The sequence below is a fragment of the Melozone crissalis genome, unplaced genomic scaffold (assembly GCF_028551555.1).
Source record: "Melozone crissalis strain CALT ecotype California unplaced genomic scaffold, PUWL_Pcris_2 ptg000208l_1, whole genome shotgun sequence".
NCBI lineage: Eukaryota > Metazoa > Chordata > Aves > Passeriformes > Passerellidae > Melozone > Melozone crissalis.
Window position 1 is genome coordinate 843,152 of NW_026535972.1, and position 15,605 is coordinate 858,756.

General features: G+C 50.8%; 1 protein-coding gene across 1 annotated transcript in view; it reads right to left on the reverse strand.

The window, feature by feature from the left end:
* SHANK3 (SH3 and multiple ankyrin repeat domains 3) overlaps window positions 1-15,605 on the reverse strand; it is a 146,685-nt gene that overhangs the window by 84,506 nt on the left and 46,574 nt on the right. Inside the window, 4 exon segments of the mRNA XM_054294108.1 lie at window positions 6,346-6,700; window positions 13,012-13,078; window positions 14,204-14,281; window positions 15,314-15,430. Of these exon segments, the coding sequence (XP_054150083.1) occupies window positions 6,346-6,700; window positions 13,012-13,078; window positions 14,204-14,281; window positions 15,314-15,430 (617 nt within the window).

Consider the following 15,605-nt stretch of genomic DNA (forward strand, 5'->3'; position numbering starts at 1 on the left):
CTGTATGCCAGTGTCACCTGTGTCACCTGTGTCACCCTGTGCCACTGGTGCCATCCCTGGGTGCCATTGGCACCTGTGTCACCCTGTGCCACCCCTGTGCCTCAGTGCCACTGGTGCCATCCCTGGGTGCCATTGTCACCTGTGTCACCCCATGCCCCAATGCCACCCACAGTGACACTGGGTGCCACCACCAGCTGTGCCAACCTGTGCCACCTGTGCCAACCTATGCCTTGGTGTCACCTGTGCCACCCTGTGCCCGCTGCCACCCACCGTGTGCCGCTGTCACTTGTGCCAACCTGTACGCCATTGTCACCTGTGTCACCCTGTGCCCCAGTGCCACTGGTGCCATCCCTGTCCCCGGTGCCACCCCGTGCCCTCCTCCCGTGCCCGGGCCTGAGCCCTTTCCTGGTTCCTTCCGGAATTTTCCCTCCTTTCCCAGCTCTGCTCCTTTCTCTCCTGGGGTCAGAACCCGAAGAATTCCCTGGGAAAAAGTGTGGGAAGAGTTTGGCTTTCATCACAAACCCTGGAATTCTAGAGCTTGGAAAAGAATTCCAAGGTCACCGAGCCCATCCCGAGCGGAATTCCAGGAATTCCTTGGACACTTGGCAACTCCAAAGCTCCCTGGGCAGCTCCTGCCAAGGCCTGAGCCCCCCTTTCCATTGGGAGAAAAATTCCATGAGGAAAAAATTCCACGAGGAGAAAAATTCCATCAGCGAAAAAATTCCATCAGCAAAAAAATTCCATCAGCGAAAAAATTCCACGAGTAAAAACTTCCAAGAGTTAATCTGCCCGGCTGGGGTTGGATGTTTTCCATGGGAGCAAATTCCCGGGCATTTTTCCAGCGGAGTTTTCCCTTCATCCCTTTTATCTCCCTTCACCAGGAGGCTCCAGGCCCTCATTCCATGAATCCCGAGCTCGTCCCGGATTTCCGATAAATCCAACAGCGGGGATTAAGCGGCCCGTGAGATTCCCAAAATTCCCGGCAGATCCGGGATTTGTCCACGCTCGGTGCCCACATCCTTCTTCCAGGATTCCCATGAGATTCCGAAGGGAAAGGGAATTCTGGGAAGGAGCAGCAGCTCCTCCTCCCACCCTGGGTTTTGCGTTCCATGGAATTTTTTGTCCTGGATCGCCTCCATCCCGTTGGAATTCTGGTGGGATTGATGGGACTCCATGTCCGATTCCAGGGAATTCCAGCCCATGGAAGCATCCGGCTGGATTTGGGCACCTGGTGGTGCTTCCATTGGGAATTGTCCCATTCCAGGATGGAAAAACCTCCTCGGGAATAAACTTGGAATAAACCCCCAGAGAATTCCCATTCCAGGTGGACGAATGCACCACAATATTCCCAAAAATCTCTTCCGACAATCCCAAAAATCCAGGACATTTTAATTTCCGTGGGATTTCATGGGAAGGACCAGAAGTGAATTCCAGGTGAAAGATTTTGGGTTTGGTTTAAACAATGCTTCCCTTGGGAATTCCTGGAATTCTCAGAATTTCTGGCTCTGTTTTCCAGGATTCCTGATTGCTCTTTCCCAGGGAAAGGAGCCCAAATCCTGCAAAGAGCATCCAGAGGGAGCCGGGGGGGCTGATCCTGGAAAAAAGGAGGATCAGGAGGGACCTTTTCCCTCCAGAATTCCATAGTGGAGGCGGCAGCTGGGTGGGATTTGGGATCTGCTCCCAGGAAATCCCAGGCAACAGCCTCCAGCTGTGCCAAAGGAATTCTAGGTTGGATATTGGGAAAAAATTCCTGAATTTTCACACAGAATTAGGAAGAATTCCTGTTCTTAGGAGAATTCCTCCCTCCGGAAGCATCCTGGGATTCTCCTTCTCTGCACTTGGACACGGTTCCAGAATTTCTGACCCTGTTTTCTGGGATTTCCAACCCTGTTTTCCAGGATTTCCGATGTTTCTTTTCCGGGATTTCTGACCGTTTTCCAGGATTTCTGACCCTGTTTTTTGGGATTTCCAGCCCCTCTTTCCCAGGCTGGTGGGATTTAGGGATGGCACCCGGAGCTGCCGGTGGCCACGGATCCGGATTCAGCTCCAGGAATTCCCAGGATCTTTCTCCCAACATTTCTGGGATCCTTTGCCCAGCATTTCCAGGATCCTTCTCCCAACATTTCCAAGATCTTTTCCCCAAAGTTGCCAGGATGGTTTCCCTGACATTCCCAGGATGATTCTCCCAGCATGTCCAGGATCCTTTCCCTAAAGTTTCCAAGATCTTTTCCCCAACATGCCCAGGATAATTTCCCAACATTTCCAGGACCTTTTCCCTAAAGTTTCCAGGATGGTTTCCCCAACATTCCCGGGATTATTTTCCCAGCGTTTCCAAGATCCTTTCCCTAAAGTTTCCTTTTCCCCAACATTTCCAGGATCATTTCCTAACATTCCCGGGATCTCTTCCTATCATTCCCAGGATTGTTCTCCAAGGACAGGGACACCTTTCCTTATCCCAGGTTGCTCCAAGCCCCATCCAACCCAGCCTTGGGCACTGCCAGGGGTGGGATTTGACTCCAAACACCACCTGGAAACCTAGAATTGTTCCTGGACAAATCCAAACCTCCGGATCCCACCGGGAAATGCCCATGGAGGGAATTCCCACAATTCATTTCATTCCCTAAATCCAGCAGCAGCAGGAAAAAAAATCCCAGGAATTGCTGGGAATTCCTAGTGTTCCCTTGGCTGACGGCAGAGAGGGAAAACTTCCCCATGGATGTGGAAATTCCAAGGTGCTGAAATCTGGGATAGGCAGGGAGATATTGGGAAGATCCCACCTGGAAAGGAGCAGCAGGAATGAAAGAAGGATTTCAGGATGAGCATGGCCGGACACATCGGGAATGTTGAGGAGGGATTAAAGCATTCCAAGAATTATTTTGGAAACTCCGGTTGTGTGTCCAGGAGAGTGGGAAAAAAATGGGAATAAGGAAAACTGGAGGAATTCAGACACTGAATTCCTTAGGGGAAAAAAAATCCTGGAGCAAACAAAGCCTGGATGGAAGAATGTGGGATCAGAGGGAATTGCAGTGGATCAGAGGGAAAGGGAGCTGATCCCAAAAATCCCAGCTGTTCCCAGATCCAGGGGATGATTCCCTCCTCCAAAGCCTCCCTTCCCAAAATGGGAATATCCAGGATACACCGGGAGCTGAGCAGGAAAACCAGGATGGATCCCAGATCCTTCTCAAATCCAGAGGGCTCCAGAAACTGGGAATGAGGGTGGGATGAACGTAAGGAATGAAACACCCGGAGGGATGATCCCAGCACGAGGAGCTGGATGGGGAACTCGTGGTGTTGGAGTGGGATTGGGAAGAGCGCGGAGGCTCCGGAGGCTCCGGCACGTGGGGAATGAGTCAGAGTCACGGCCAGGAGGGAGGGAGAGAGGGAGGAGGGATCCAGCTAAAACCTGGAAAAAACCTGGAAAAAACACATGGAAAAGTTGTGCTGGCCCAGCCCTGCTGCTCCTGGGAATGGCTGAGGGATCCCCTGGAATTCTGGGAGCAGTTTTGGAGCAGGAAAAGGGAAGGGAAGGAGCTGGGAAAGGGGCTGGAAAACCTCCCTTGGAATAAAAAACTGGAACAACACTAAATATTCCTGATATTCTCTGGAAAACCTGCCCCGGAATCCATTTTTCTCCAAGATTTTTTCCAGGAAAATGTGAGACGACTCCATCAATCATGGATATCCCTTGCCATGGAGTGAAGGAGTTTTTGTTGGGAATTAAAACTTCCCAAGGTTTTTTCCCAACTTGAACTGTTCAGATTGCAAATCTGGGAATTTATCCTGCCCCAGCTCCATGGAATGAATTCCACAATCCCTCTATCCCTGGAAAAACCTGGAAACAACGGAGCAAAATGCTCTTTCCTAGGGATATTTTCCCTGCAAAAGGTTGGGAATCACAGAGCCAGCTCCAGAAATCCTCAGGAAGTTTGGACAAGGAGTTGAGCGGAGCAGCTCCAGGGAATTTTGGGAACATTTCCAAGACTATGGATTTTAAAATCCCACACTATTTTTGACCTCCCAATGCCTCCGTATCCTTCTCTGGATCTGCCTCCGGCACATCCCAAATTCCGAAGCTTCCCAAATTCCAAGGCCAGGTTGGAGCAACCTGGGATAGTGGGAGGAGTCCCTGCCCTTGGAGTGGGGTGGAATTGGATCAGATCTTTAGGATCCTTCCTATTCCAGGATTCCACAATTCCAACAGAATCCTCTGAAACCAAATCCAGACCCCATGGTCACCACAGAGATGTCCCAAAATCCCTGGACACATCAGGGACCAGTGACCATTCCCAATCCCAGGCAAACCAACATTCCCATGGGACATGGCTGGCAGGGATGAGGAGCAGCGGGATAACTCCAGATCCAATCCCAATCCCAATCCTGATCTCAATCCCAATCCCACTAGAACCACCAGATGCCATATCCACAATATCCATGTAATCCACCATATCCATATAATCCATGATATCCATGATATTCATGAATCCATTATATCCATGGTATCCATGATCCAAGCATGGAATGGTGGGAAAACCCAGAGGAAAACTCAGGGGATAACAGAATCTGAGTATGGGACAGAGGGAAACCCCAGGGAAGAACCAAATTTGACACTGGGATGGATGGAGGGAAAAACCCAGGGAAAATCCAGGGAAAAACTGGATCTGACCTCAGAATAGCTGGAAAAACCCATGGAAAACCCAATAAAGCCACCATAACACCACTCCTCATCAGAATGATGAACCTTTCCCACTCTTCCCATCCCACATCCCACATCACCCTAGTCCATGGGATCGCATTCCCAGCTCTAATTCCTTCTACATCCCCAAATCCATGGGATCCATTTACAGCTCAAATTCTTTCCACACCCTCCAATCCATGGGATCATATTCCCAGCTCTAATCCCTCCCCCATTCCCCCAGTCTATGGGATCCTTTCCCAGCTCTAATTCCTTTCACATCCTAATCCAATCCAATCCAATCCAATCCAATCCAATCCAATCCAAGGGACTGCATTCCTAACTTTGTTCAACCCCTCCCGCACTGCCCAATCCATGGGATCCCATCCCCATCACTAACCCTTCCCACACCCCAACCCAATCCCTGGGATCCCATTCCCATCTCTGACCCCTCCCACACCGCCCAATCCATGGGATCCATTCTCAGCTCTAATTCTTTGCACACCCCCTCAAATCCCTGGGATCGCATTCTGAACTCCATCGAATTCCTTTCACACTCTCCCAATCCATGGCATCCCATTCCCAGCTCTAACTCCTCCCACACCCAATCCATGGCATCCCATTCCCATCACTAAATCCTCCCAGACCCCAACCCAATCCCTGGGCTCCATTCCCATCTCTGGATCCTCCCACATTCCAACTCAAACCCTGGGATCCCATTCCCATCACTGACCCCTCCCACACCCCAGTCCAATCCATGGGATCCATTCCCAGCTCTAATTCTTTCCACACCGTCTCAACCCATGGGATTGCATTCTTAAGTTCACCTAATTCCTTTCACACTCTCCCAGTCCACAGCATCCCATTCCCATCACTAACACGTCCCACATTCCAACCCAATCCATGGCATCCCATTCCCAGCTCTAACACCTCCCACATTCCAATCCAATCCCCAGGATGCCATTCCCATCACTAACACCTCCCACATCCCCCCAATCCATGGGATCCATTCCCAGATCTAATTCTTGCTACATCCCCTCAATCCATGGGATCTCATTCTTAACTTCACCTAGTTCCTTTCACATTCTTTCAATCCACGGGATCTCATTCCCATTACTAACACCTGACACATTCCAACCCAATCCATGGCATCCCATTCCCAGCTCTAACTCCCACATTCCAACCCAATCCATGGGATCTCATTCCCAGCTCTAACTCCTCCCACATTCCAACCCAATCCATGTGATCCCATTCCCATCACTAACCCCTCCCACACCCCCTCAATCCATGGAATCGCATTCTTAACTCCATCTAATTCCCTTCACACTCTCCCAATGCCTGGGATCCCATTCCCATCACTGACCCCTCCCACACCCCAACCCAATCCATGGGATCCTATTCTTAACTCCATCTAATTCCTTTCACATTCTCCCAATCCATTGGATTTCATTCCCATCTCTAGCTCCTCCCACACCCAATCCAATCCCAAGCCAATCCATGGGATCCCATTCCCATCACTAATGCCTCCCATATTGCAACCCAACCTATGGAATCCCATTCTTAACTCTATCTAATTCCTTTCACACTCTTCCAATCCCCAACAACCCATTCCCACCTCTGACCCCTCCCACACCCCATCCCAACTCCCCGGGATGCCATTCCCGATCCCATACCTGGCTTTCCCGCGGCTGCTCCGGCGCAGCGAGGGCACCTCGGCCTCCCTCTCCTCCTGCACGCGCTGCAGCGAGGGCGAGCGGCTGTGGGCGCTGCGGGCGCTGCCCGAGCTGGCCAGGCTCCCGTCCCCGCCCGCCATTCCAGGGCCCGCGATTCCAGCGGCCGCTTCCTGCATCTGGACCAGGAGCTGGGGCGGGAGGCTCCGCAGGGACGGCACCGGTGAGTACGAGGCGCGGCTCTCGGCCTTCAGGTTGTTGTCACTGGCAGAGCGCTGCAGGACGCGCGGCGACGCCAACCCGCCCGAGCCGAGGAGCCGGCGGCGCTTGGTGTAGCTGGGAGTTTCTCGGAAAGGCACTGGGAATGAAAAACGGGAATGCGGGATTAGGTGTTGGGAGTTGCGGGAGAAGATGGAAGAGAGTGGAGGGTGTGGAGTTGGGTTTTCGGAAGAAGGTTGGGAGTTTCTCAGAAAGGCACTGGGAATGAAAAACAGAAGGATGGATTAAGTGGGAGTCTCAGGCTGAAAAAAATGGGAATATGGGATTAGGTGTTGGGAGCGCAGTTGTGGCAAGAGATGGAAGAGGGTGGGGGGGAAGGTTGGGAATGGGTGTGGAGTTGGGTTTTGGGAAGAAGGTTGAGAGTTTCTCAGAAAGGCACTAGGAATGAAAACCAGAAGGTTCAGATTAAGTGGGAATCTCAGGCTGAAAAAGATGGGAATATGGGATTAGGTGGGAATCTAAAGTCTACAGAAGATGGGAAAATGGGATTAGGTGTTGGGAGTGCGATTGTGGGAAAAGATGGAAGAGGGTAGGGGAGAAGGTTGGGAATAGGTGTGGAGTTGGGTTGGAAAGAAGGTTGGGAGTTTCTCGGAAAGGCACGGGGAATAAAAAATGGGAATGTGGGATTAGGTGGGAATCTCGGGCTGAAAATATGGGAATATGGGATTAGGTGGGAATCTAAGCCCCAAAAGAGATGGGAATATGGGATGAGGTATTGGGAGTGCAGTTGTGGGAAAAGATGGAAGAGGGTGGAGGAGAAGGTTGGGAATGGATGTGGAGTTGGGTTTTGGGAAGAAGTTTGTGAGTTTCTCAGAAAGGCACGGGGAATAAAAAATGGGAATGTGGCGTTAGGTGGGAATCTAAACACCAAAAAAATGGGAACATAGGATTAGGTCTTGGGAGTGTGGTTGTGGGAAAAGAAGGAAGAGAGTGGGAGAGAAGGTTGAGAATTCCCGTGGAGTTGGCTTGGGAATTCCTGTGGAGCTGGCTTGAGAAGAAGGGAATGGTCTCCCGCTGTTCCCAGTTCCTCTCCCAGCACTGGAAATCCATGGGATCCAGCCATGGATCAGCACTGGGAAAGGTTTGGAAGTGGCATCTCAGGAGGCTTTGATGGACCAAGCCAGGGCCAATGGAATTCCCAACAATCCAGATCCAGCTGCCACGGGGATCGACACTTCCGCAAATCCTGGCTGCTCTTGCTATTCCAAGTCCTTATTCCATAGCTTCAGGGATGTGCCAAGAGAAAGATGGGAATATACAACACACGGAATAAATCACCAATGACTCCCTGCCCTGAATTCCCTCCCAATCCTTGGGAATACCGGGAAAAATTGACCACCCGGATCCACCTGGAAGTGCAAACTCCAGCTCCACTGAGGGACCAGGAGTGGAATCCCCATCCTGGAAGGATTTCAGTTGGAATCTGGGGACATGGATCAGTGGCGGCCTTGGAAGTGCTGGGAATTCTTGTATTCAATATCTTAAAGGACTTTTCCAGCCTAAACAATTCCATGATCCACGAAACAGATCCAGATGTTCCGGAAAGGGATGAGGTTCAGCTGGGGGGCCCCTGCACTCCAAACTTCCAGGAAAATGGGATTTTCCAATATTTTGTTCAATGAGCTCGTTCCCATCCCGAAGTTTAACATCCCTAAAATTTGTCTGGCGCCTGTGACAAAATCCAGCGGGAAATCTGGAATCAGCTGCATCCAGCCCATTTCTGGTGCCAAAACATTGGGAAAAACAAGGATTGCTCCTACTCTGAGCCAGAACAGGGGACAAGGAGCAGGGAATTCCTTGCCCTCTGGATCTGGGATATTCCCAGAGCCGCCGTTCCAAGGCCACCGCTCCCACGGCTGAGGTGAATCCTGAGGATGCTCCGAGGCCACCAGGAGAAGGAAAATTCTGGGATTGGGAAGGAGCAGCCCAGGCTGAGCATGGCCATGCTCAGAATATTTTCCCGAGGAATATTTGAGGTTCAAAGTCCGAGGATTTCAGGCTCCTGGAACTCTTCCCGTTGCCGTGGCAACGCCCGGCGTTCGTTCTCCAATGAGTTCCAACCTCGGGTGTGGGAATTTCTCCCGGCGGCAGCGGCGCTTCCCGGATCCTGTCGGCACCCCCTGCCCTCAGCGCCCACATCCGGCCATTCCCAACGGGAAAACTGGACAAAATTATGGAATTTTGGAGCCAGAGGGGTTGGAAAAGCCCTCCAAGGCCATCAATCCCAACGACTGCAAGGTCACCACAGATCTGTGTCCCCAAGTGCTACCAGCAAGGATGGATGTCCCACCAAGGACATCCCAATGAGAAAATTGGGTCAAAACTATGGAATTTTGGAGCCAAAGAGGTTGGAAAAGCCCTCCCAGACAATGAAATCCAACCACTCCAAGGCCAACAGTGATCTGTGTCCCCAAGGAAGGATGGATGTCCCACCAAAGCCATCCCAATGGGAAAGTTGGACAAAACAATGGAATTTCAGGGCCATATCCCATGGATAAGTCAGACTAAAATCATGGAATTTCAAAGCCAAAGGGACTGGAAAAGCCCTCCCAGACAATGAAATCCAATGACTGCAAAGCCACCACTGATCTGTGTCCCCAAGTGCCACCAGAAGAGGGATGTCCCACCACGGCCAGGCGTCACCCAGGCATGGGACGCATCTCCAGATGTTTCATTTTGGACTCCATCACTCCTTACAGAAAATCCCTGGAAAAAATTCGGGAAGTGAAAGTCCTGTCTGAAGAACTTCCCAAGAGGGAGCGGCCTCAAGCTGTGCCAGGGGAGGTTGGGATTGGATTTTTGGGATCGTTTTTCCATGGGAAGGATGGTCAGGCCTTGGCAGGGGCTGCCCAGGGAGCTTTGGAGTTGCTATCCCTGGAGGTGTCCAAGGAATTCCTGGAATTCCACTCAGGACTCTGGTGGGGATTTGGCCCAACTTGGACTCAGTGACCTTGGAATTCTTTCCCAACCTCAGTGGTCCCAGGATTCTGGAATTCCAAACTGGCTGGGTGAGCACAATGATGATGATGATGATGAAGAACCACTGAGTGTGAATTCCAAGAGCTGGAATCAGGACATCCCCAGACTCCTGCCAGATTCCCAGTTCTTTGGAAGTTTTCCTCATCCCACCCTCCTGAATCCACAGTTCCCAATGGGAAAAGCCAGGAAGGGAGAGGTGATGATGAAGATGAAAAAACTCCAAGTCCGAACTCCAGGATCCAGAATCAGGACATTCCCACACTCCTGCCAGATTCCCAGTTCTTGGAAATACTTCCTCATCCCATCCCCCTCAATCCACATTTCCCAGTGGGAAAAGGGACAGAAAGGGAGGGAAAGGGAGAGATTATGGTGGTGGTGATGATGATGATGATGATGATGAAGAATCACCAATCCTGAATTCCAGGATCCAGAACCAGGACATTCCCAGATTTACAGTTCTGTGGAATATTTCCTCATCCCACCCTCTGGAATCTGCAATTCCCAATGGGAAAAACAGGGAAGGGAGAGATGATGGTGGTGATGATGATGATTGTGATGAAGAAGAACTACCAAGTCCAAACTCCAGGATCCAGGACCAGGACATTCCCAGATTTACAGTTCTATGGAATATTTCCTCATCCCACCCTCCGGAATTCACAATTCCCAGTGGGAAAATCCTGGGAAGGAGACGACAAAGGAACAAAACTCGGAGCAATTCCCACAATGAGCTCCGGATATTCCTTCCCACACCTCTCCCAGACTTTATTCCAGGTCTGTTTACCGAGTTTCTCCCGGCACAACGAATCCCGTCCGTTACCATGACAGCGCCGCTCAGAGCAGCCCGATCCCTGTTTTCCAAAGGAAAACACGGATCCCTGTTTTCCAAAGGGGCCTGGATGCTCCCTGAGGGGAGCGGGACACACCCAAAGCTCCCTGAGGAATTCTCAGCCTGGAGATGCTCCAGAGGCTCCCGAAAATTCCTGGCAGCCGGAGGAAGGGAAGCGCAATCAACGCTCTGAGGTTTGTTCGGATTCGCTGCTTCCACGATAATAAATATTCATGGAAAAGCACGAGGAGTGCAAATGTCTGCTCGCTTCCAGGCCACGGTTCCATTTTAATCCTGGAAAATTCCAGAGGGAAGTGGGGAAGGAGCCTGGAATGGCCCAGAGGGGAAAAAGCATTTCCCAAGCTGGAGAATTCCCACATTTCCCACACTGGAGAATTCCCAGGGCACTTCCCCACCTGGAGAATCCCCTCATTTCCCACACTAGACAATTCCCAGGGCATTTTCCAAACTGGAGAATTCCCACAGTACATCCCAGACTGGAAAATTCCCACAGCGCTTTCCAACCTGCAGAATTTCCAGGGCATGCCCCAGACCAGAAAATTCCCATGGAATGTTCCAAACTGGAGAATTCCCACAACATTTCCTGGAATGGAAAATTCCCATGGCATTTTCCAAACTCGAGCATTCCCAAGTCCTCCCCCAAACTGGAGAATTCTCAGGGTACTTTCCAGACTGGAGAATTCCCAAATCCTTTCCCGAACTGGAGAATTCCCAGGACAAGAGGGAACAGGAAGTTCCAGCCCTGCCGACCACTTCAGATCCCAAGGAAAATGTGGATGAGCCTGGAATTCTCCTGGGAAGTTCCCACCCTTTCTCCCTCTGCACTGGGATCACCACCTCAATCCAGCCCAGCTTCCCACTGGGAATTACATAGGAAAACCCCTCCACGAGCATCATTCCAACCCCAATCCCACCAAATTCCTTCCTTATTCCCATAAAACACTGGGAAAAGGACATGAGCAGGAGCCGTTCCCTGCTCCAACAAAATTCCTCAGCTCCTGCTGAACTTCCAAACCCCAGTTTCCAAACCCCGATTCCCAAATCCAAATTCCAACCCCAATTTTCAAACCCTGATTTCCAAACCCCAATTCCCAAACCCTAATTCCCAAATCCCAATTTTTCCAAACCCCAATTTCAAACTCTGATTTCCAACCCCAATTTCCAAACCCCGATTTTTCCAACCCCCAATTTCCAACTCCTGATTTCCAAACCAATTTTTTTCCAAACCCCAATTTCTGATCCCAGTTTCCAAATCCTAACTTTTCCAAATCTCAGTTTCCAAACCCAATTTCCAAACCCTGGGAAGCTCCCGGCCGCAGGCGTGACCATCTGGACCTGCTGCTCAGGTTGGAATTAGTTTGGAATTCTTCCCTGACCTATTTTTTATCCGGAGCTGATTCCCAGACTTTCCATTGCTCCTGACAGCTTTTCATGCTGCTTTTCCTGCTTTTTTTTTCTCCAAGGAAAATCATGGAGATGCTCAGTCCCAGGTGCAGATCCCAAGGGGAATTTAGGCCGGACCTTTGGAGGTCATTTGTTCCCAAACTTTTTTCTTGGATTAATTCCATGACCTTGCTGGCAAAGGAATTCTCAGGCTCTTCCCAAAATCCTTCCCGACTTTTCTATCCCACCCCCAATTCCCTGTTCTGGCTATCAGGAATAGGGAGCTGGGGAAAAAAATAAAGGGGGAAAAGATTTTTGGGATTGAGCCAAGCTCAATTCCTGCTGCAAATTCCGGAATGATCCCTGTTTTCCTTCATTTCAGTGTTTTCATGGAATTCCAGGAATTTGGGTTGGAAAGGAACTTAAATCGCATCCAATCCACCCCTTCCCACAATCCCAGGCTGCTCCAACCGTGGACATTCCAGGGACCCAGGGGCAGCCACAGGGAATTTTCTGGGAATTCAGTGCCTGTCCCTCCCAGGCAGGAATTTTTCCCTGAATTTTTTTCCAGCTGCTGATCCCATGACTCCGTTCCTTTGTGCTGGGAATTCCCACTGCTCCCTCCATCGGCAGCTCTGGATCCGTAAATTCCTCAGGATAATTCATGGAAATGCAACAAGTGTGGATTTTATTCCTCCTCCAAACCCTCTTTTCCATGGAATTTCTCCCATGGGGATATGAGAAGGATGGAAAAGGTGACCCAAAGGACTAAAATTCCCAAAATATTCCTTAAAAAAGCAAATCCAACCAGAACAACACCCACTGTGCTCCTATTCCCAGAGGATTTTCCCTCCTTGCCCCAAATCCCAGGATGCTGGAAATGAAATCCCTCGGGGATGCAAAAAGAGAGGAAAAATCAGGATTTTATAGCAGAGCAAATCCAGGATAATTCCAGAGCTTGGGAATATCAGCCAGGCTGGAAAAACAGCCTGAATTCCACGGGAATCTCTCAGACACTTCCAAGATCCAAAGTGGCAGCAGCTTCCATGGATGCAACACTGGAAGAATCCATGGATGCAACACCAGGAAAATCCATTAATCCCTCCCCCCCACCAGTCCATCCCTGGGATCCACAGGAAAGGAAAAAAAAGATCGGGAAAGCCAGGAAAAATCCAACTCACCAACATCGGACTCTTTGTGGGTTTTGATGATTTCTGCCAGCTCAAAATTCCCTGCAATGATGGCCACCTGGAAAAGAGCCGGAAAAGCGGGATGAGCAGCTCCGGAGCTCCCATATGGATGGGAACAGCTGCTTTCCGTGGGGGAAGCCAAGGATTCTTCTGCCTCGGATCATCCGGGAATTCCGAGGCGCCAACGCCTTCCCAGGACAGTGGCTGGAGAGGGTTTGGGTGGCCCTGGCTTGGGGACAATCCCTGTCCTCTGGAATTCCCAGATTCCAGCCAGGAATTCATCCCAAACCCTGGAATGCTCCCAGGGTGTTGGGTTTGGATCCTGGGTAAAATCATGGATTCGGAAGAGGTTTGGGATCAGCCAGTCCGGCTGGATGTGTCACTGGATGTGTACCCAAGGGCAACATCCAAGTGATTTGGGGATATTTCCAAGGATTGGGAATGCCCTGGGCAGCCTGATCCGGATGGGAGGGGATTTCCCAGCAGACAAATTCCCAAATCTCCAAATTCCCAAATGTTCAAATCCTCAGCTCCCCAAATTCCCGAGTCCTCAAGCCCCCAAATCCCCAAATTCCCAAATCTCAAAATCCTCAGATCCCCAAATCCTCAAGTCCTCGAGCCCTCAAACTCCCCAGTCCCCAAATCCTGAAATCCTCAGGTGTCCAAGTCCCCAAATCCCCAAGTCCTCAATTCTCAAAGTCTCTAAATCCTCAAATCTCCAAATCCTCAAGTCCCAAAATCCCTAATTCTCCAAATCCCTGATTCCTCATTTCCCCAAATCCCTAAACCTCCAAACCACTAAATCCCCAAATCCTCAAACCTCCAAATCCCTAAATCCTCAAATCCCCAAACACTCAAATCCCTAAATCCCCAAATCCTCCAAGTATTCTTCTCATTTTCCAAGGATTCTGCTCCTTTTCCCAAGATTCCCCTCCATCCCAAACATTCCCATCCCAAAAAACATCAACTTCCCCTTCCCACTTCCATATCCCACAAAACCCTCACATTCCCATCCTGTTTCTGGAATTCCATGCGCTTTTCCCTCCCTCCTGCTCCAGCACTGAATGCTCATCCCAAATGCTACCCCAGTGGGACAAATCCGACCCGGAAAAATCCCAGGATATGTGACAAAATTCCCAGGAACATCGGGAAGCTCTGTGGGATGCCGGGGAATTCTGCTCACCTGGAACGCCGTCTGGCTGTTGTAATTCCGGATTTCCTTGCTGGCGCCTCGGAAGAGGAGAACCCTGGCACAGCTTTCCTGGGGGAAAAAACAAACAGGGAAAACAGGAATTAGACGAGGATTGGGAGCAACAGAGCCAGGAAATTCTTCGGGAAGAAGGAGGATGAGCATTCCCTAAGGATTTGGTATTCCTGGCCTAAAGAGAGCAAGTTATGGAATAATGGGATTCTGGCATGGATTGCGTTGGAAGGGATCTTTGGTAACACCCAGATCCAAATTCCAAGGATTCTGCCAATTTTCCAAGGATTCCTCTCCTTTTCCAAGGATTCTGCCCCTCTATCCAAGGATTCTCTCCCTTTTCCAAGGATTTTCCTCTTTTTCCAAGGATTCTGTCCCAGCAAAACATTTTGGGAATGGGATGGATTAAACCATGGAATGTTCTCTTGGGAAATCCCAAATCAGGCAGGGGCTCCAAGGAGGAACAGCCTCATCCCGGGACAGGGATGGATTCCACTTCTGGATTTGGGAATGGAGATCCAGGAGCGTCCAGGGGAGGCGTCACCTCCCCCACGATGTCCCCTGTCCCCAGATCCCACAGATTCAGCCCTGGGGACCCAGACCCTGGAGCTCCAAGGAGGAACAGCTTCATCCCAGGACAGGGAATGGATTTCACCTCTGGATTTGGGAATGGTGAGCCAGGAGTTTGCTCTTGGTGTCCCAAGCTGGTGCCACGTCCCCTGCGGTGTCCCCTGCCCCCAAATCCCCTGGATTCAACCCTGGGACCCAAACTCTGGAGTTCTGAGGAGAAACAGCCTCAAACAGCTTTATCCAGGGACAGGGAATGGATTCCACCCTCTCGATTTGGGAATGGGGAGATCCAGGAGTGTCCGGGGGTGGTGTCACCTCCCTCACAATGTCCCCTGTCTCCAAATCCCCTGGATTCAAACCTGGGACCCAAACTCTGAAGTTCTGAAGAGAAACAGCCTCAAACAGCTTTATCCAGGGACAGGGATGGATTCCACCCTCTCGATTTGGGAATGGTGAGATCCAGGAGCATCCCGGGCTGGTGCCACCTCCCCTGTGATGTCCCTGTCCCCATCCCTGTCCCACCTGGTTGTAGAGGGCGCAGATGTGCAGGGCGGTGTTTCCTGAGGCGTTCTGCGCCGTCATGTCGGCTCCGTAGAACAGGAGGTGCTCCAGGTGCTGCACGTGCCCGTAGCGACAGGCCTGCTCCGGAAAACACGGAAAAGCGGGAATCAGGGAGTGGCGGGAGCCAGAGGGATTCCCCCCACAAAAAAAATCCCCCACTGGATTCAGCCAGGGAATCTCCCATTCTGTGGGAATGAGTGTGACTGCTCACAGCTCCACCTGGACACCCATGGAATAAATCAGCTCCGGATCA